Consider the following 23,500-nt stretch of genomic DNA (forward strand, 5'->3'; position numbering starts at 1 on the left):
AATTAAAAGTTAAGAAACTCATGAAAACCCATTCATAGGTTAAGTGGGTTTTTACAAAGAGATGAACACAAGAACTTGGGTTATTAGAAGTAGTATTACTTGAATCCTCTATGGTAATTTTGGAGAATTAATGCATGCATGACAGAAGGAAATCGAAATATGTGGTTGAAATTGGTGAAAATAACAAGTCATGAACTTGGTTCTAATTATATAAAATTTAGACCCACTAGGTGTTTGTTAAAATGCCTAAGTGAGGATTAAAATGTTAAAAATCGGATGAAAGCGCATATTTGATTTTTATAGCGAATTATACGTTAATGATTATGAAAAGAGTTATAAATTGGTTGTGAATTGAACTCTTTAGGCAAAGAAACCGGAGCGTCAAGCAGACAAGCCGGAGGTGATACTCGCTTGAAACGTGGGCTTTAAAGGTACGTAACTACGGTTTCGTTACGATACGCTCGATTACGTATTTTCGCTAGTAGACTTTAAATTTTCATAATAGATGAAATTGGTATTTAGTTAAAGTGACGAAGATCACTAAGTAGATAAACGGGTCAGAAGGTGAAATTATCACCCTTTGACAATATTGACTAATGGTTCGTTGAGTTATATGATTATAGGAATGAATATCATATGGATGTTTACAGCGCTACCACTTAACAGCCACTAAGGCAAGGTATTGAAACGGGTCAATATATTGATCCGAGCCAGGTATGTATAATAACACAACTCATCACGTAGAATTTGGAGTTCTATAAGAATAGACAAGGTTAAGGTATAGATATTCGGTTATCTTTAGGTAAACCGAATAAGTTGAATTATGTTTATGGTGTTTTAGAAGCACATGAGTTTACAAACAAGAATTATAGTTAAAAGGTTGGATTTTTAGTCAAACAAGTATTTAAAGGTCCTTGTAGTAAAAGAAGGATGAAAATTGACCAAATTGCCCTTGTAAGCTAATTTGAACGAACGACCCATAAAGGTGGTTCGGAAATAAGTTTTATGATTAAATATATGCTTAGAATGAGTATAGGTAGTGAAGGATGTAAATCCTTGGGTCGAAAGACTTTATATAAGTCTTTGCCGTAAAATGATAATCCGAGGGGTAGAAACTCGGAACATATAGATATCCATATTAAATCCAATACACATATAGATGTGGTGGAAGATAACTTGATAAGAAATGTAGGAATAAGATGCTAGAAATGAATGAAAGTGATTTCAAGCTTTAAAGTGCTTAAACACCCTTAACGGGTCAAAATAAGCATACGAGCATAAACGGGTTTAAATGGTGTAATAAACCTATGATTAGAACCTAATATAGTAGGTAACATTAGTTTGAAGAAGTGTATGAGATATAGGAATCAAATAAATACGTTTGTTTGATAAAATGCATAAATGGGTTAAAATTCGGTAAAAAGGTAACGAGTCAAAGGCTTAGAAGTCTCAAAATTTCTTATTTTGGATGTAGTATTTTAACTCCATAAGATGGAGGATTAAATTACGGACGCGTAGGAAAAAGAATCGGGTAAAACGGATCAATAACGAAGAAGTTATGACCGTTTCCGTGAAATCAGATCGTGCTGGGTATGTACAGCATCAGCTAAGGCAATAGGCTGTGAAAAACAGGGCTAGGCGTGACACCTAGGCCCTTGGCGTCACGTCTAGCCCCCTAACTCCGAAAATCTTTAAATTTTGTCATTTTTAACCCCTGTACTTGTTTGAACTTAATATTTGATTATCAAAACTAACTTTTAAGTTGGTTTTGATCATAGGTGAATGCCAAGAGTGCACGGATGAAGATCAAGCGACGAGCAAGAACCGAACACGGTCACGAAATAAGCTTCCGCACTATGTATCGTTATTATGTTAAACGACGAACGTACACATGATATGTTTTATACTTTTTAAATTGTAAAAGTTTTAATAAACCCGTAATTTCCAATGCATATGTAATCTTAATTACATGACTGTTTTTCGTAAATGATGCGTTAAACCTTAATTTATAAGAACGAGTGTTACAACTAGGTGGTTAATAGCGATGTAGAGAGGTCCTTGTGATTCCGAAAGCACCGGGTCTCCTCGTATGAACTCTAACACCTTGGATTGTATGTGGTTTAGCAAGATCAAAGTTGGAAAGTGATGATGGGTGGGTGTGAGCTCTCGACCGAGAGAGATGAGAGGAGAGGGAGAGAGATCAATTTTGAGTTGTGGTTTGTGAAGTGAATGATGGTTATCCTCTAAGTATACCTATAGTCCATATTGTGGATGGTGTCCCCCTTGGGGAACCGTTCGGTTAGAGGGGGGGGTATTTAGTTGGAATTTAACTAGATAGTTAGTGATTAGCTTGTTTAGTTAGGAGTTTAAACTAGTTACTAGTGTGTTATGTTTTGTAACGGGTGTTAGGGTATTCGGGACCCTAACTAGCTCAGGAAAGGAAAAACAATGTCATAGACAATATTTTTATGTTCCGGGTAAAGTCCGGCTGTTTGGTTGGATACTGATTCGTTAAAGTGCTTAATAAGCATTTAAAGTGTCTTTAATATTATTTTAAGTGACACAGTTTATTCCCGACACTTTGGAAAGTGTCTAGTATTATTTTCCCATGTTTTTGCACTTTACTAGTTAAATAAAATGCTGAATTTTGTATTAAAGTGCAGAATTTTGCAATTAGAACATGTTTTAGGCACATCCGGTCACTATAACTATCACCTAGTGATGCAGTTCTACAATCCTCACCTCCCTACACTCCCTACTAGTGTAGTAAACTATTCCCAGCTCATACTGGCCTTAGAGACAGTGTCTGTCTGGTGTTGGCTATGTCAGCACGTTTACTGGGTTATCCGTTCATTGTGCTACTGTGCTATTGTGCATCAAGTTTTGTCACTATAGTTATGTGTAAATAAATGAAGTGACAGCAATAAGGTATGATGCAAGTATATGTATGTATCAGAAATCACGTAGCAGTTTATCCACAATTGTAAGCAAGCACAGTAATTAAGCATTAATTAAATATTAATTAATTTGTACGGATACCTGGTTTGGTGAGGGTTGTCACACCTTTTGCAGTGGTGTAAACCCTTCTTCATTCTCGCATCTACGCCCTCTTCAAACCACGGGTTATTCGCTTCCACGTCGCTCACAATTTTTAGAAACAAACGTTTTGACATACGGAACCTATAACGAAAAATATCTTCGTTGTATTTCGGTTCCTCTACAAAATAATCCACCATATGGGTTTCGTGGCCACTCTCACGACGAAGATATCGTTTCTTACTAGATGTGCCCGTGTCTTGTAGTTCGGCTTCGTCGATGAGTTTTTGGGAAAAAAATTATGCTACTATCGGATGAATCACTGCTATCGGATGGGAAAAACACTGGTATTTCTTCCACCATTTTTAAATAAAGTAGGGGTAGAGATTTAGTTTTGGAGAAATGAGGAAATGGGTTGGTGTTAATTTGTTTAAAATGTGTTTAGGTTTATATAGTTTAAATATATAAAAAAAACATTTTTAAGAAAAAAGTAACCGCTAGTCCTTGAAAGTCAAAAAACATGTCCAACGTTCATCTCCCGCATGAGGTGAATATCCCCTGCTTTTCAAGTTTGTCGTGCGGTATAAGGGGTCGGCGTTGGTGTTCCTAGCGGTAAAGGGGTTCATCACCGCTTCCACCCCGTTCACAAGTTTGCTTTGAAAATGGAACTAACATTTGTCTCATTTGACTTTCTCGCATTCATTATGTCTTTTGACAATTCGATTCTTTCTCGCATTCATTATGTCTTTTGACAATTCGATTACAATATTTCTATCCCGATTTGATATTCTGATTTTTGTTTGATTCTTTTGTTTGGCGATGTTTGTTATTACTTGGAATAGTGTATTGATACTTTAGAATGAAAAGATTTGAAGGCCTTCTCATACTTTCTAAGACTTTGATGAACTACTAATTAGGCAATTAGAAAGTCTGCTTTTCAATTTGTGTTACTAGTTAAGTAAATGTTATTGTGTGGGCTAACCTTTGTTATAGATTAATCAATTTCCATTATTTGTTATTTCTTGGTACTTTACTGAGCTTTATGCGTAAATGTGCTTTTTATTTATACACGATAGCTTAACAATCGTCTAACGAAATTGTGAGCATGTGCGAAGAGAAGCTAGAGAGTTTAGAAAACTTAAACGTAAATCGTAAAGAGTTAATAAAGTGGGTCTTTAAGATTTTCTTGTCAAAACATTACAATTCAATACGGTATTATGCTTTATTCTCGTTTTTCATAATAGTGACACGTTAACCCTAATCAGATCAGGGGCGTTACACAATGTATTGCTTTAATAGCTTTAACCCACAAAATATTCAGCTTATCTATAAAACGCCACCTCTAGTTATGAAGCAAAGCTAAATTAAAACAATACAAAATAATTCAGAGCATAAAGATTCTTACATATTTTTAACTTGAGATGACACCAAAATTAAAGACATGTAATGAATATGAATAGCTCAAACAATAGAGGATATAAGCCTCGATATTCCCCAATGTACAACAAATTCGCTTTTCCATTTCACTATTGACTATGAAACTTGTGGATAAGACCATACCTTATTGTTTCACGCCACATACCACATTGAATTTTAACCCTCTTTTACACCTCTATACGCAATGGCAGAGGTTAATGAGCCCTGGTCTCATCGATTTTTCGCTCATAGTGTTCAGTTTTATCAAAAAAAATTCTTTTTGTAGTGTAAAATATTTAACTTTTAAGAACCCGGCCCTCACAAATTTGGATTTTAAGAGTCCAACCAACACCAAGTTTTCGTTCAACCTTGACCACTGTCTATACACCGCCCCAAAGTTTGTGAAAGCGTTAAGATGATAGCGTGACTGCTCCCACGCCCACCATGTTTGCATCCTTTACTTTTGGCTTAGGGAATTAATTGTTTGATCTAATCAAAAAATTCCACTTCATCCCTCTTTCCAAAACCAATTTTTATATAGTTTAGTTATTATTTCAATGGTTATTGGATAGTGAAAACTTATGAAACGGTCACACGTCAAATGTGAAAAAAAATGAGTAATATCTCATGCTTATGCTTACGTAACGATGATGTGGAATAACAAAAATATGAAACCATAACATCAGCCTAATAACATTTCACCCTTGAGAATTATTCATGCCGAATAATTATACAGCCTTTTTGCGTTCTAACTTCAAAGACGGCAAATTTTATATCGAGTAATTTCAAAGAATTTGTTTGTGATACGATTCACACTTGAATAATGATATATATATATATATATATATATATATATATATATATATATATATATATATATATATATATATATATATATATATATATATATATATATATATATATATATAGGCCAGGATCATTTCAGAACCATAAATATTTACGGAACTCGCAGAACTCCTAATAAACAATCTTTTTATTTATATATTTTTATGTTTAGGATAATTTTATCATTTATTATGTGTATTTTTACGATTACATACATGTTAAGAGTAATTTTATCATTTTTTATATGTAATTTTATAGTTACACGTATGTAAACTAGTTTTTTTACATATATGTAATTAGTTATGACACGTATATATAATTTTGGCAATTAAACATATGTAAACTACTTTTAACATGTATGTAATCAAAGAAATACATATAATAGATGATAAAAAGATCCTAAATACAAAAACTTATATATAAAATGATTGTTTATTAGGAGTTCTGAAAGTTCTGTAGTTATTTAGAGTTCTGAAATGAACTCAACCCTATATATATATATTCAATGTTTAAATAGTGATAAGTAGACAACTAGGTACATAATTAGCCATGGATGACTTAAGAACATAACTAGTCAAGATATGATAGTAGTTGTGAGTTATTTGTCCTTTTATAGTTTACTAGATTGTTTAAAAGACTTGAAGAATTAAAATTTGAAACGATACCTTTATATAAAAAGTATATATAAATATAGTTTATTTGAAATGACCATGATACCTGTGTAGTGGGGGGTGTGGGGTAGGGGTGGGTGGTAGTTCGATGATGGTGGTAGGTATAATAGATGGTGGAGGTGGTCATCGTTCAGGTATGTGTGTGTAGTGGTGAGAGATGTGGAAGATGGATGACGTGGAGAGGGTGTGGAGCCGTAACAGGTGATCTTCCGGCTGGATTAAGGAAACCGAGAGAGTGAAGGGTAGAGTAAAGGATAGTAGATCGATGAAGTTGTTAACCGCCATTGTTGGTAAGTTGAAGGTGGAAGTTGTGAAAGTATTGGTATTGTTTTGGGAATTTTTAAAACTAATGGACTCTAATAATTATTTTCAACAAACCGTATGGAGGAAAAGTGTAACTAACTCTTTATTTATTTATTTTGTAGTTTTACTAACATGGGCATTATGGTCATTTCAAATAAACTAACATAGTAATTGGATGGCGTTAGTGAGGGTGGACTGTAATAGTTACGAAAGTAAATTATAGGGACTGTTTTTTTAAACTAATAGACTAAAATAATGATTTTTAACACACCATAGGGACAAAAAATGTAAATAACTCAAACTATAATTTAATACTTGATTCGATACCTTTATATTTTTTGCTTTAATATATACAATGGTTATTTTATACTATGTTGTTGGTTAGAGCATACATATGTACGAAGACATTACCAATCAATGTTGTGAAGGCTTCAACAACTCGCGGACTCTAGAAATATTTTCTAGGTGCGCATGAGGGGTTTAACCACATTTTCAGGGGATGCGATCAAAATTTTGTCTTATAAAATACACTAAGTTTTTTTCAATAGGTGTGCCACCCACCCAACCATCTACCTAGGTCCACCCCTGGCTTCAACCCTACACGAACAGGTGTATGGCATCAGGGCTCAACCAAAGAACTGACGTCGACGCAGAAGATTGGAGGGTGGATGCAGCACGCTTGTGGTGGGGTTCACCTAAAAAAACAAGACAAGAATGGGTTCTAAGGATACATTTGCTTTTTATTTTTTTAGTACCGGTATTTTAGTATTTTTATGAAAACTTAGGTTAACTAATCTAAAGGGCGAAATACTTTTACATTTGAATGAATAGTAATAACTAAGAGTAAACTGTATTTTTCATAGCTAGGGTTTGCTTCAAACATCAGGATTTATCCAGCGATAACATTTTTGGTTCCTAATGTTTCAAGTGTTGTGAAACAATCACACACCAAATGTGAAAAAATAATAATAATATCTCATGCTTACGTGACGATAATGTAGAGTAATAAATATGAAACCGTAACCTCAGCCAAATAACATATTTCACCCTTGAGAATTGTTCATACCGAGTAATTATACAATCTTTTTGTGTTCTAACTTCAAACACGAAAAATTTTATACCGAGTAATTTCAAAGAATTTGTTTGTGATCCGATTCATACTTGAATAATGATATATATTATTAATTCAATGTTTAAATAGTGATAAGTTGACAATTAGGTACATGATTAGCCATTCATGACTTAAAAGATAACTAGTCATGTATGGTAGTAGTTATGAGTTATTTGTCCTTTTATAGTTTACTAGATTGTTTAAAAGGCTTGAAAAGTTAAAATTTGATATGATAACTTTATATAATATAAAAAGTATTCATATATATACGTCTTTAATATAATTTAATACTTAATACGATATTTTTATACTTTTTGCATTAATGGTTATTTTATACTATGTTGTTTGTTAGAGCATACTTTTGTATTAAGACACTACCAATCAATGTTGTGACGGCATCAACCCAACACAAACTGGTATATGGCGTTATGGCTCAATTGAAGAACCGACGTCAGCGCAGAAGGGTGGAAGGTGGATGCAGCATGCTTGTGGTGGAGTTCACCTACGAAACATAAAAAGACAAGAATGGGTTCCTAGGATATATTTATTTTTTATTTTCTTAGTAATGGTATTTTAGTATTTTTATGAAAACATAGGTCAACTAATCTAAAGGGCCAAATACTTTTACGTTTGAATGAATAGTAATAACTAAGAGTAAACTTTATTTTTCATCCTTAGGGTTTGCTTTAAACATTAGGTTTTGTCCACCTATAATATTTTTGGTTCCTGACGTTTCAAGTGTTAGCACATTCTGTCCTTAGACCACCTAACGTTTGTTAACTTTTCTGTTAAGTCTCCCTCACGTGCCCATCTCATAAGGGATAATTTCATCTTTTTACCAATATTCATTGAATTTACAAATAAAAAGACTTTTCCATTAAGTCTTCCGGCATCCGTCTCCACCTTCATCCCACCGGCACCACCTCAAGAGGTAATTAAATGTGTTTTTTTTTAATATAAACAACATAATACATATATCATCATTGTTTTTTTTCATGATGTGGTATAGTTTATACTGTAAAATGACATGTGGTAAAAGTTTGAAAAATGACCAACTACACATAATGAAATGAAATTAGAATATAGATTCTATTTGTTATGTTGTTCGTTTCGACAAAATAATGAATTGGAATTTGAATCTAAATCACCGGTTTGCCTCTTTCTTTCTAGATACAAATTAGTTATGTCATTTTACATCTTTTACATTCAAAATCCATTAATAATTATACCAGCCAGACATAATTCGTTATCGCAATACCTAAGTTGAAAGATTATAATTCGTAGGAATTTTAATTCGTTATCACAGTACCTAAGTTGAATGATTATAATTCGTTATTCCCATAGAATTAACAAACGTTGACTGCATATAGTCAAACGCGTGGGGATTTAGTCAATAATATAAATATGAAAATGTTTACCATATTCTCATTGGATGAAGTCAATTAAAAAGTATTAAAATCTTTACCATATTCTTATTGGATGATTGTATGTATAAATAGCTATAAATACACTCTTGAACATTCATTCATTGACAACAATGGTGAACGTGAAGTTTGCTTTGGTCTCCCTTACTTTCTTTGTACTTCTTGAAGCTTATAATGCTAGACATTTACATGGTAAACTAAATAAAAATCTTTTTTTTTCTTTATTACATTATTTTTTCAATGTACCTTTGAAAACTAATAACTGGTTTGTTTACAGGAGTATTCATGAAAGAAAGCTTTCATCTACGGCCAATGTCTCATCTGGCCATAATTCAAATGGTAACTGGAGAAGAAACTCTACAGTTACCACAATCTTCTCCATGGTCATCGTCAAACGACCAAACTACTTATGGTCGAATTATCCCACCAGCGCCACTGCTACCAAAAATGCCGCCTCCAAAGGGCCAAGAAACTTACCGCCGAGTTAACTCACCACCACCACCATCACCAGATGGAGCACTATCAGAGGGCCAAGAAACTTACGATCGAGTTAAGCTATCATCATCACCACCATTACCAAATGGAGCACCTTCAAAGGGCCAAGAAACTAACCTCCGAGTTGTATCACCACCACCGCCACCACCAGAAGGTGAACTGCCCAAGGGCCAAGAAACTTACGGCCAAGTTAACCCATCATCACCACCACCACTACCAAATGGAGCACCTTCAAAGGGCCAAGAAACTTACCTCCGAGTAGTATCACCATCACCACCACCACCAGATGGTGAACCGTCAGAGGGCCAGGAAACTTACGGCCGAATTAACCCATCACCACCACCACTAACAAATGGAGCACCTTCAAAGAGCCAAGAAACTTACCTGCGAGTTGAATCACCACCACCACCATCACCAGATGGAGAACTGCCATCATCACCGGTAAATGGCCAAGAAACTTACGGCCAAGTTAACCCATCAGCAGCACCACCACCACCAAATGGAGCACCTTCAAAGGGCCAAGAAACTTACCTGCGAGTTGAATCACCACCACCACCATCACCAGATGGAGAACCGTCATCATCACCTCCAGAGGGCCTAGAAACTTACGGCCGAGTTAACCCATCACCACCTCCACCACCAAATGATGCACCGCCAGAGTGTCAAACATTTTACCAAGGAGATAAAATGAACATAAACAATGAAAGCTATGACGCAACTTTAGAAGAACTAGAAGGTACACTTGGCAACTAATTTTTTTATTAGTAAAATTATTTGTTTTAGCATATATTTATGATAAATACAAAACCAATTATATAGATTTTCGTTAAAGATCATAAATTAACCTTGCAAAAAAGTAATAATATATTTGTATGTGACACTACTAACGGGAAAGGTCATCGATAATTATTGATTGGTCCCACTAAATCCAAAAAAAAAAAACACTTTTGATTTTCGTTGGCAGATAGAATCCACAAACTAAAAAATATACATATATTTTTTGGTATAATCAAATAAATTACTGTAAATATAAAAGGTATTGTTAAAAATCACAAATTAAGTATAGATCACCAATACAAAAAAGTTATAATCTATTAAATTTTTTCTGGTTGCAGTGTCACCAAAACACGATAGTTCAATGGGACAGACCAAACGCGGTCAAGATGACCCTAGAGCCATACCAAATCCGGACCGAAATGATTCACAAGTACCGGACATGTATGATCGAGTTAACCCGAGTGCACTAGCTATTACAAAACCAACACACCCGTTGCTAAGTGATGGTGGAAGTGCATGGACCGGATTATCAGCACTAACCATTGATTCTAGAATAGTATCAAATGAAGATCGATGGTATTTCATTGCCTTTTACCGGATGTCATCTTATGTCACTAGAGTAATTGAATATTGGGGATGATGTATAAACACATGTCTGGCTCTTCCTTTTTTGTTCGTCGTATTTTTGTTCAGGTTATACTTGTATCGCTTTGCTATATTTTGGTTTTCTGTATTCGATGTTTGTTGTTGGCTTAACAAAAGGTTTGTAATCAACTTTCATGTCATTGTTTCTAAGCATTACAATGTTGGTTCGTTTTTTTTTTTAGAAAAATAGTGTTTTATTGACTTCTATGTCAAAAGAAGTCAACTCCAGGAAGCATACAAGAATAAATAACCTGAAACCCGATCTGAACAACCCGATATCCATATACATAAATCGAATCCGTTCAAGCCAAATGCTATTCAGAATTGCTATCGGATAAATTTCCAAACAAGGAAATGCGATTAACCCGATCTGAACAACCCAAAACCCAAACAAATAACATTAAGAGTATGTATCATTTGTTTTAAACCAATTTGCTTTATTTTATGTTAAAGTAGCTAACCAAATACGGTTTTCTAATAAACTAACTCAAGTAATGTAAAACCGGATCCGATAGAGACTGTTGTGATCATAATATTGCCAAAATCGTGTTATTGCAACGACACTACGCGTGATCAACATATATTAATAAAAATCCTACAAACGTAAGGTCTTAATATAAAAATCAGACAATAGCAACTATTATATGGTACGGACGATATAAAACTATTAATAGGTATTATAAGCGTGATATATATATACACGATGTAGACTTGTTTTGTTTTTTTATGTTTGTGAAATCTAATAATATTCTTTTTCTCTCTCGAAGGGGTCGGGAGTTTTTTCAAAGTCTCTCATCTATTCTTATATAAGTTTTAATATTTTACGAATATTTCGAATGTGATTCGTCACTTGACTTTACTTGGGATTATTCTTATATGACTATGGAAGGTGAAAACCGTGTTTGTTAAATCATCCACAACAATAAATTCATAGTCCATAATCCAGAGTGTCTAATTAGCATGTTACATCAATCCAGATTCGTCCCCGAGAACTCTTAAAAAAATTAGGCCTTGGGCGACAAAAAAAATCTAGGTCCAAAATTGTAGTTAAGAAGATGAATTAAAGAAATTAAAATTTCATACGATACCTTTATATAAAAAGTATATTTAAATATAGTTTATTTCAAATGACCATAATGCTCGTGTTATTAAAACTACATAATAAATAAATAAATAAATAAATAAAGAGTTAATTACTTTTCACTCTCTTCGTTTCTTCAGATCCGACCATCTAATTTTCCCCATCACAATCGATGTCAGTAAAAACTTGAGGACTACCTGAAAAACTTAAGGGGTGGAGAAGAAGTATGGACGGTGCCCTGTGTAGCATGGTTGTAAAACAAGGTTTCCAAGGCCGAGTAGTCCCCGAGTAGTCCCTACAAGGAAGGTAGCCGAGGCGACTTTCTTTGACTCCGCCTAATTACTCAAAATCGGTCAAACGCGGTCAACCTTGGCCAAAATCGTATCTAGTAGGTCAACTCGGGCCAAGTTTGACTTAAAATATAATAAAACACAATTTCTATGCCTATCATATTAAAGAATTAATATCATTTTCACGTATTTTGTTCTAGATATAAGTAAATTTATGTTATTTGACATATATACAATTTCTAAAAACTAACTTCTTTATAATTTTACATGTCCGAGTACTCCTCGAGTACTCTCTGCCTAGGCCGAGTACTCTCAAATCCCCGGTCGACCGACTAGGGAGCGCCTAGCGACTTTTGCAACCATGCTGTGTAGTAGTCAGAATTGGTAGAATTCATCAGTAGAAAAGAAGTTGGCCGATGATTTGTTTGAAAAGAATGACCATGGGGTGTAAGGGTAGGGGTGGGTGGTAGTTTGATAATGGTGGTAGGCATAATGGATGGTGGAGGTGGTCATCGTTCAGGTATGTGTGTGTAGTGGTTGGTGAGAGATGTGGAAGATGGATGACGTGGAGAGGGTGTGGAGCTGGAGCAGGTGATCTTCCGGCTGGATTTGAGGAAACAGAGAGAGTGAAGAGTAGAGTAAAGGATAGTAGATAGATGAAGCCTTTGGTAAGTTGAAGGTGTAAGTTGTAAAAGTATTGGTACTGTTTTAGGAAAATTTAAAACTAATGTACTATAATAATTATTTTCAACAAACCACATGGATGAAAAGCGTAATTAACTCTTTATTTGTTTATGAGTTAATTGCCAAAATCGTCCCTGAGGTTTGGGCACGTTTGCCATTTTCTTCCAAAATGACTCTTTTTGTACCAAATTGCCCTCAACGCTTGTAACTTTTTGCCATTTTCATCCAAACCACTAACTTAGTTTATTTTTTCTGTTAAGTGGAGGATATTTGGATGAAACTGGCAAACATGAAACCACAAGGACGATTTTGACAATTTACTCAAACTCTTTTAAATTTCTTTTATTTAATTAATTTTGTTACATATATAATAAAAAATATACATGCAATTTTTATAAGAAAAAAATAATAGCTTTGTCACATACTTTTTATAAATTTCATCCAACCACTAACTAAGTTAATTTTTCTATTAAGGCGAAGGATGTTTATAAACTAAGACAGAAAGTAAATTTCTAATTTTTTATATAGATCAGTTTTATAAAAATAAAATCTACTTAAACCTCTAAATTTTATAAAACTAAAATGTTGGTGACCTTTTTGAAAAAGGTCAAATAAAAATAATCTTATCATATGTACCAAGTTTGTAATTCATCTTCTACTCTTTTAAATTCGCTCCTACAGAAAAACAGAAGCCAATGCCCCCCTATCAAACAACGTATCGTTACCAAACCTTAAAATTACCCACCAAATTGTAATTATAATGCTATGAATCAAAAGTTTCTTTACTCAAGCCACTCAGAATAAATATTAGTTACTTACCCTCGTAATCTTAATTGAATAAGTATTTTATTTCTACCAACATATTTCCTAGGTGCTCAACACATTTTAAAAAATATGTAACGTTTTACAATTTTTTTTCTTTCTCTACAACTGATAGATACTACAAGTTGTAATCGATTGTTATGTGTTGCACACCAACGATGTTTTCTATTTATAAAACCGATTTATATAAAGAAGCTATAAATTAATTATGTCTTAATTTATAAAATTTAAAACATCCTTCACCTTAACAGAAAAAATAAACTGAGTAAGTGATTTGGATGAAAATTTATAAAAATTATGTGCAAAACTATTAACTTTTTTTCTAAAAACTCTATGTATATTTTTTTATTATATATATAACAAAAATAATTAAATAAAAAAATTAAAAAGGGTTTGAGTAAATTGCCAAAATCGTCCTTGTGGTTTTATATTTGCCAGTTTCATCCAAATATCCTCAACTTAACAGAAAAAATAAACTAAGTTAGTAGTTTGGATGAAAATGGCAAAAAGTTACAAATGTTGGGGGCAATTTGGTACAAAAGTGTCATTTTGGACGAAAATGGCAAACGTGCCCAAACCTCATGGACGATTTTGGCAATTAACTCTTTATTTATTTTGTAGTTTTACTAACAGGGGCATTATGGTCATTTTAAATAAACTAACACTGTAACTGTATGGCGTTAGTGAGGGTGGACTGTAATAGTTACGAAAGTGAAATCATAGGGATTGTTTTTGCAATTTTTAAACTAATGGACTGAAATAGTGATTTTTAACAAACCATATGAATGAAAAATGTAAATAACTCAAAATATAATTTTATACTTGATACAATACCTTTATACTTTTTGCCTTAATATATACAATGGTTATTTTATACTATGTTGTTGGTTAGAGCATACTTATGTAAAATGACATTACCAATCAATGTTGTAAAGGCTTCAACTAGTCGTGGACTCTAGAAATATTTTATGGGTTCGGACGAGGGGTTTAACCAAATTTTCAAGGGTGCGAACGGAATTTTGTCCTATAAAATACGCTAATTTTTTTCAAGGGGTGTGCCACCCACCTAGTCCTCTACCTAGGTCCACCCCTGGCTTCAACCCTACACGAACAGGTGTATGGCGTCAGGGATCAACCGAAGAACCGACGTCAACACAGAAGGTTGGAGGGTGGATGCAGCGTGCTTGTGGCGGGGTTCAGTAACAAAACATGAAGAAGACAAGCATGGGTTCTAAGGATATATTTACTTTTTATTTTATTTTTTAGTAATGGTATTTTAGTATTTTTATAAAAACTTAGGTCAACTAATCTAAAGGGTCAAATACTTTTACATTTGAATGAATAGTAACAACTAAGAGTAAACTGTATTTTTCATAGCTAGTGTTTGCTTCAAACATCAGGTTTTGTCCAGCGATAACATTTTTGGTTCCTCATGTTTCAAAACATCAAACACCAAATGTGAAGAAAAAATAATAGTAATATCTCATGTATAACAACTCTCCTAGAACCCTTAACGTGACCCTAAAACGTTCCTTACGTACCCCGTACATGAAAAACGAACCCGAAATACCTCTGTACTTGTGAAAATCACGAAAAACAAAATCTGTAGTGAAGAGACACTGGTTAAATGACCGGGATCAGATAAACCAGGGGGTTAGATTCTGCATAAAAAGGTTGGTTTCTCCTCGTTCGGTTCGGGGGTGACTGATCTTCCTCTCTTCACAGTAACTGTAAAACAACCACCGTTAGACTCGCCACGGGGAGAATGGGGTTCTCTCCGTAACCACCTTCCGGCGTGAGAATAAGTACAGGTTTATGAAGAAGAATAAGAAGAAGAAGTATAAGTGAAGTGAATGTAACTAGAAGATTATACCTGAATTATCCTTCTATTTATAGCCAAAGTTTGGGCGGGAAAACCTGTTATTGAAATATTGACGGAAAATGCCAACTCCGTAAGCGGTTATGTTTATCTCCGTTAATTGCTTAACGAATGTGAGAGCACACGGATCGCGATCTTTGATCAATGGCTGGGGTGTTGCCACGTGGAAAGTGGGCAAGTGAAGATCTCTCTTCAATTCGGTGCCATCATCGTGACTTCAAGGGAGCCTGGGATGATGACACGTGGCCAGACGGTTATAACCGTCTGGTGATGCACGATAGAGTCTTCCAGAAGATTACAGCTGTAATCCTGTGTGACTCCTTATTGTATGGTATCAGTGAAGTAAATAATATTCAAGCCTGGATATTATTTATGCGGGAATGTTTATTAGGATTTTTATCCATATCTGTTATGGGGAGAGGCGCAAGGATTCGTTGGTTTCCTTTTAGCGCGTAGGTGTTGCTTGTTGTTTTTCTTCTAAGTTCTCTTTGTTGGACCAGTGCGAGGTCGCGCAAGGTCTAAAGAAGGTTAGAAGGATGAGGTTGTGGTATGGTCCAAATACTCGAAGCGAGGTTTTTGGGACCTTACCCCTTCATGTAGGTTTCTCGCGGGGCGCGACAAAGACCACCTAGGTCTCGGGGCGCGAGCGTCTGGTACTTGCCGGGCACCCATGCCGACACGTGTCAAACCTTTACTCGCTGACTGGCCAAGTCTACGGCCTAACCTACTGTTGTCGCAGGCCGCGAAGGCCTTAGCCTCTTCTCTCGCGGGACGTGAGCCGCCATACGAAAATCCTATAAATAGGCTGGACGAGCTTCATTTGAATTCGTTCAGTTTCTTTTTTCTCTCTCAAACTTCTGAATAGCTATTACTATACCCGGGCATAATACCCACTATAAAGCGAAGCTTTGCCTCGTTGTAAGTACTATAACCCTGCTATTACCCTACACGATCGATTTAGGATTCCGTAATGCATGTCAGCTCTGCCCGACTCAGTCATTACAATTCTGTCTCGTGTGTACACCCGATTGATCTAGGATTCCGTAATGCATATCGGCTCTGGCCGACTCAGTCATTGGAATTCTGTCTCGAGTTGTATGGTTAATGTGAATTGGGTTATTTTACTAACACGTGTGCATTGTTTAATTTTAATAGATACTAACCAGGAGAATCACCAGGAAGCCATAGTAGTATCACCTAAGTCAACAATGTAAGTACATTCACTTTTTCTCAATATTTGAGAGTACGTTTTAATGAGTCAAAATGTTTTACCAAAACCTCAAATGTTTTCAAATACAATAATAGTGATTAAGTTTTTGTAATTCTACAATTGCTGCCAGTATTATGGGGTTTGTATACAGTACTTGATAACCTTCACAATTGGGCACGGGTATCCAATCTGTGATATGACCATAGTCACAGATTCGTCGAGTGACACGTACTGACCGAGTAATTGTGTAGATATAAAAATTGTAATCACCCTTAATACTGTAATGTGTAAACAACTGATGCTTTACCAAAATGGAATGTACTTGCCAGTATTTCTTGCTGATAAAATGTTTTCAAAACGCGTTTCAGGCAACGCAATGTGAAAGCCAAAGAGAAGCCAGCCAGAGAGTACTGAAGGCTTGGAAAAGTGGCTATAAAAGTTACCTAAATAAAGAAGAAGTTTTTGTTTTCAATAAATAGGGTTATCCATATAAATGTATTGTCAAATGAACTTAGGTTTTATCCCAAAGCTTTATTATAATAAAAGTTGTTGGTTTACTCTGATAAAAATATTTTCTAGCTACGGTCCTGATGTATTCCGCTGCCAAATTAATAAACACCGATACCACCCATTTGGATCTCGCGGAGCCCGCTCCCGGGGTAGGGGTCGAGGGCTGCGACATCATGCTTACGTGACGATGATGTAGAGTAAAAATATAAAACCATAACATCAGCTTAACATTTCACCTTTGAGAATTATTCATACTGAGTTATTATACAACCTTTTTGTTTTCTAACTTCAAACACCACAAATTTTATACCAAGTAATTTCAAAGAATTTGTTTGTGTTCCGATTCACACTTGAATAATAATATATATTATTGATACATGGTCGAAAACCAGTGTTCATTAATGTTTAAGTTCATGTATTTGCTTAACTTTTAATCTCGAATAGCCTACTTTTAATGGGATTTTTGTTTTGCAGGTCTTACGAAGTTTAAGGAGCTATTTGGGAGCTTTACAGAGCACTGGGAGCGAACGGGATCAACCAGAGATGTGAAATGAACAAAATCGGGTTAATCATGAAGATTGGATGTGTTTTGGGGGATGTTAATGGATTTAAAATGAATATATTGCAAGATGGCATGATAGAGGGCTGAATTACGAGTACGTGGGCGAAAACGATGAGTAAAACGGAGCTATAATGAAGAAGTTATGAAGAAAGCAGTTTTCGAAGGAAACCAACAAAACTAGGAAGCGTCGGCGACGTACTCTAGAACCCTCCGTCGGCAAAAAATGTTTGTAGGCAGTGGATTAGTGCGTCGGATGAACTTGGAACATCCAGGGGCCGTCGGAGACGCCCTAAATGGCGTCGACGACGCCCCGTAGTTTCTGCTATCGCGAAATTTGAGTTTCTTGGTTGTTGGGACGAATTAAAACCATCTTTGACCAAGTTTTCAGGGGTTACGAGTTGTGAATGATAAAAACACCTCTTGGGAACCATTATTGGGGATCTAACTCATTCCAAAAACATTGAACTATCCCCAATCATCTAATCCACCTCGAACCTTCACCTCTAACTTCTAAACCCTAACCGTTCTCCATCATCTCTAACCTAATCGATTCCACCATCATCTTCATCCTTCCACCTTCACCTTCAAATACTAACCTCCATAATTCCTCCAAGACTCAAAGATCAATGTGTGGTGCACGTGTTCGTCGTTCGGTGATCGCGTCCATTCAATCATGAACGGCTAGTCTCTTCGGTTTCACCCCGGTGTAGATTTTGTAAGATTTTCTAGGGTTTATGCATTTGTATTTTGATTTGATTTTGTGACAAATTGTTTAGTATTTGCAACCTTTGATAATTGTCTTGCATTTGTTTCGAATTCATAAATTGTCGAACGGTGATAAAGTTATTATGACTTTGTGAAATGGTTATGTGCAATTATGCCTTATCTTACGATAGGATTTACATGTCCGAGGTAATGAAGTGCATTGTGGTCCGTTGTCTATGACGTAGATAGCAATTGGCACCTAAGTTTCGTGATAGCAATCTGTTAATCACTATACGTGTAACACCACGTAAAAACGTGTCCAATTAGGTATAGACACGTGTCCTAAACTCTAAATATGCAAAAGATTGAGTATTGAAGGACTAAAGTTGACAAACAGCGAAACTATGCTTACAGAAGGACTAAAAGTGTCAACATGCCAAACTTGAGCCTCTAAATGACCATACATGAAGAAAATATTCTTAAGCAGGTGATCAATTGGATATAAGAAGCCGTTTATGAAAATAATCGGAAGATTATTAAATTATAAGGGTTAAACGTGTCAACATGTCGATTCTGACCTCTGAGCGACCTTTTAACGAAACCGAGGCTTCGAAACATTCAAATATACTCTTAAGAATAAGTGGTATAAATTTCACGTGATTTCGAGATCGCTATGCATGGTTTCAAGACTTTGGGCCAAAAGTGTCAACTTGATGAAACTTGTTTTCATAGAGGTATTTAACGAACCGGAGCCTAACGAAGTTTGTTTATTCATCCTTGAGCTTCAACAAACTAACTACAAGGGCCCTACATGTCAACAATAAGGATAAAAAGGGGTTAAAAACGATCAGGGACTGTTTCTGCCAACTAGGAAACTTGTTTTGCCAGTTTCCCATCTCCAGGCGGGCCGCGTAAGGCCAAGCAGAATCCTTACGCGGGCCGCGTGAGGTCCCCAGTATCAGAAAAATGTTGGCAGGTGCGGGTTTGGCTGTTCCACCGCCTTAGTCTAGTTTGTAACGACCTAGGGAGCTGTAAGTCGGTTAATTGCACTAGCTAGGACACCTGGGGTGATCCCAGGGCCTCCAATTACACCTGGAAGTGATCTAGATTCATGGAATTTGCTATATAAGAGAGCTTATTCTTGTGTTCATAAACACATTTGCAAACAATTCACTTGAGGGACTTGTCCTGGAGCTTCCATCACTGAGAAGAGGATTATCAAGTGTAGAAAAGACAGCTAGAACTTGTAGTAAGCCTCTAATTTCTTGTTTAGTTGTTTTAATTAGCTTAATTACTCTAAAGTCAAACTTATCGTAAAATTAGTTTGACTTTCGTTTTAATTACAGGTGGCTTAACCACTAATCAAATTGAAAGTGGTTATAGAACCACATTAGTGTAGGTGATTAACCCTTAAAAGGGCACCTCATAATTATCTCGTTTGACTGGTCAATTGTCGGGTCAAAGTAGTTTGACAAAAAGTCAAACTGGACATAAATTACAAAAATGATTCTAATTAGTAAAACAGAGGTTCTAATTTATATTTTAACATTCTAATGACTTGGTAATCAATAATAAAACATGTTTTATCAGTCCTAACCCGGCAATTAATAGTCTAAGGTCAGTTTATAACCGAAAGTCGCAAAAGCTTGACTTTTGCTTTGACTTTCAGTTCTGACCCGTTCAAGCTTAATTCTCCCATGTTTTGAGCTTCCATTAGGACCACATTATTTAGTAGTATAACCCTCTGGAGTTATATTGCATGGTACCTAGTGGTTTGAATTATATGCACTTGATCGTAATTATGCTCAATAGTGCCATAAACGCCCTTTTTACTTACAACTGAGATTTTTAGCAATGTGAATGGACTAACACCTTTGCTACTGATATTTAGACATGTCCCGAAAATTTGACATTAATTTGAGGTATAGAGTGGGAGTTATGCCCAATAGCGTAATTAAGGAACTTTTTGTTATTTAAATGGCGTAAGTAGCATAAAGCCTATCTAAACCCAATTTTTAATACCAAAATTTATACCTACTGATGTAAAATAATATTTTGAGAGTTTTGGAGATTTTTATTTATTTTTAAGCTGAGCATAACATAGGATTATAGCTTGATTTCGGTAATTGTCGGTTTTATCCTTCTCATACATAAAATGAGTTTTTACATAACTTTTTAATGTGAAATTACCAAAATACCCCTCCGGTGCATAGTTTGGTCATATAAGATATATTTCACATATATGTAAAATACCCTACTGATATAACTTATAAAAATGCATATTTTTACTGATTAAATCAGACCTGGAATTCAGTTTAGTATTTAAACTCTTTTATGGGCATAAAATTACCAAAATGTCCTTATGGGACTTATTTTGGTTTAAATTACTTTTTGGGCATATCTGTTAATATATTACTGATATATTAACATAATTTGAGCATAATAATGATTAAGACCTGTATATAATTTATTTGGTTACCCGTTACGCGTTTATGCGTTCGGATCGGTTTACGTGACTAGTTTGTGTTAGTGCAGTAATGTCTATCGCCTCCGTCATTTCCGTCCGTAGCAGAAACAGAAGAATTATAGGGTTTATATTGTAAAATATAGTTACTAAAAGGCAAGGTGGCATAATGGTAAATAAGGAAAGATTCCTTATTGCCTTGGCCTATAAATAGAACCCTTAGGGTTAGGATTTAGAACTTTTGCCATTTTACATCTTGGAGAGCTAGAGGCTAGAGAGAGAATCTAGAGAGAGAAAGTTTGTGCTTGTGATTCAGGTGCTGTACGTTTTCAGATCTGATCAATAGAATCACATATTAGATTACGTCTCGTGTGTTCGGTCACGTTCGTGTACGGATTCCGCACGTCACACGTTCGGTTATGCAATCGTTTCGGAGTCAAAACCGGTCCTAACAAGTGGTATCAGAGCAGGAGCTCGATTGCACGGATCAAACGCACGAATTCGCACAGAAATTCATCATATTCAGAGTCGATTTCACTCAGATTTGTCAAAATTCCTTCACTTTTTCATCTATTCACGTTTTTGACTGAAAATCGCAAAATTAAACGACTTTTTACGGTTAAAAAATGGTGATTTTTTGATATGTTGAGCGAAACTACCTAATCTACAACCCTACAAATTTTCAGATCTTAATTCTTAACGGTTTGAGAGAAATCTTGGATTTTCTGTTCGAAAAAAACTGAAATATGTTGTTGTTAAGATGCTGAATGCCAACCGATCGGCCAAGCCAGCCGATCGGCTAGGCTAATCGATTCATAACAATTCATTAAAAAGTTTGACTTTTTGACCCTCGCCAATCGAACAACATCACTCATTTAAGTCATTGACTTGTTGACTCTAGCCGATCGGCTAGGATTCCTCCAATCGAACATCAGTTATAACATTACTAGCCGAACGGCTAGGATTTCTATTCGTTCCACCGTTATGTTCAACCAATCGAACAGCATTTAATACGTTGACCTGGTTGACCTAGCCGAACGGCCAGCTACTCCTATTCGATCGACCGACTTTTGCATCCAATCGGCTAGCAACACTTATCATTAAAGTCATCATATTCAATAAATCATTCACAACCTTTTACTACTTCACGTGATTTACTGACCCATGTGCATTAATATTAAATATAATCGGTCGAGTAAAAATTGATGTAGTTGATGATCTGATCAATAATTCATTGAAAATTGTTTCAATATAAAAGGTCCAATGAGATTGAAATATGAATAAATGATTGTCAGCACATTTATCACAAACCCAACTAATTTTTTTTTAACGGCAAAACCACTTTATTTATGCAAATAAAGAGCCAGCAAGAAGCTGGGAAACAACGAACCAAAACCAAAACAACAAAACAACGACAAACGAAACAAAGGGAAATTACAACATCTCAACTACATCAAACATCCTCCATTTATCCCAAGTAGGCGCTTTGAGTTTTGATCGGTTGCAGATCCAAAGGAAGGCATCTTCTTTCACAAGCTCTACGGTCTTCATAATCGGGATGAAGCAATCGTCGAACACTTTCGCATTCCTAGCAATCCATATCCTCCAAGTTGTGGCGACAATAATGGTGCGAACTAACTTCTTCCAAATCTTCCCACCAGGGGCTTCTTTAATGTGACTCAACAGGGCGGCTAGAGAATCGCACACCTCAGGGAAGCTAATCCGGATCCAAGAAAGCACGTTCCACCAGACGCATTTAGCCCACAAACAGTTGAAGAAAATGTGATCCGAGTCTTCGAGAGCTAACCCGCACCGGGGACAAGAGACATCAGACAAGGGAATGCCTCTACGGGCTAAACCGGCTCTAGACGCTACCTTCCCAAGGATCGCCCTCCAAAGCAGGTGGTTCGCTTTGGGAGGGGCCCATGGGATCCATTCAAAACCCGGAACGCAGCTTGGATCAGCCCCCAAGGTATCTTCGATGTCTATCCTGACTTGCTTGACTGAGAACACATCATCTGATTCAGTCCGCCATTTCCACACTCCATTATTAACGACCAAATTCTGCTTGATATCTAAACCCAGCTTTTGGAGCTCCGAATCAACGTTACCGATATCTTTCCATACCCCAGGAATCGACTTTGACACCGGAATAATCTGATTATCCGCAGAGAATTTGTGAGTAGAAGCGATGAATTGAGACCACAGTTGGAGCGGGTTGGCTTTGAATCGCCACCACCATTTCGACAACATCGCAATGTTGAAATCCTAAAGCCTTCCAACCCCCAAACCGCCGGACTTTTTCGATCTCATCATCGACTCCCACCTGACCCATCTGAACTTCTTTTTAGAATCTGAGATACCCCAAACAAAATCTCTTCGAATCTTATCAATTTTGTTGATAACACAGTTTGGTGCCAAGAACAAAGACAAGTAATAGGCTGGAATGCTCCCCAAAACTGACTTTGCCAACGTTAACCTACCCGCAAAAGACAAATGTCTCGCTTTCCACTTCGACAGTCTCGCACTCACCTTATCCACAACGGGTTTCCAAAGCTTTGCCCTCTTC

General features: G+C 35.9%; 2 protein-coding genes across 2 annotated transcripts; one reads left to right on the top strand and one right to left on the bottom strand.

Annotated features, from left to right (window-relative positions):
- Positions 1-8,920: 8,920 nt before the first annotated feature.
- On the top strand, positions 8,921-10,877 carry LOC110935854 (formin-like protein 14). The gene is made up of 3 exons (XM_022178205.2): positions 8,921-8,999; positions 9,085-10,038; positions 10,418-10,877. Exons 1-3 carry the CDS (start codon positions 8,921-8,923, stop codon positions 10,717-10,719), a joined length of 1,335 nt encoding a protein of 444 aa, XP_022033897.1. The 3' UTR covers positions 10,720-10,877.
- Positions 10,878-22,365: 11,488 nt separating this feature from the next.
- Positions 22,366-23,184, bottom strand: LOC110932999. Its single transcript, XM_022176246.1, has one exon. It carries the CDS (start codon positions 23,182-23,184, stop codon positions 22,366-22,368), a length of 819 nt encoding a protein of 272 aa, XP_022031938.1.
- Between the last annotated feature and the right edge of the window lie 316 nt (positions 23,185-23,500).

This window comes from Helianthus annuus, chromosome 4 (assembly GCF_002127325.2).
Source record: "Helianthus annuus cultivar XRQ/B chromosome 4, HanXRQr2.0-SUNRISE, whole genome shotgun sequence".
NCBI lineage: Eukaryota > Viridiplantae > Streptophyta > Magnoliopsida > Asterales > Asteraceae > Helianthus > Helianthus annuus.

Excerpts from the sequence above, each read along its gene's own strand:
- LOC110935854 (XM_022178205.2), top strand. The coding sequence starts at position 8,921 with ATGGTGAACGTGAAGTTTGCTTTGGTCTCCCTTACTTTCTTTGTACTT. Across the intron at positions 9,000-9,084 it reads TAATGCTAGACATTTACATG|GAGTATTCATGAAAGAAAGC; the intron begins GTAAACTAAATA and ends GTTTGTTTACAG. Across the intron at positions 10,039-10,417 it reads AACTTTAGAAGAACTAGAAG|TGTCACCAAAACACGATAGT; the intron begins GTACACTTGGCA and ends TTCTGGTTGCAG.
- LOC110932999 (XM_022176246.1), bottom strand. The coding sequence starts at position 23,184 with ATGTTGTCGAAATGGTGGTGGCGATTCAAAGCCAACCCGCTCCAACTG.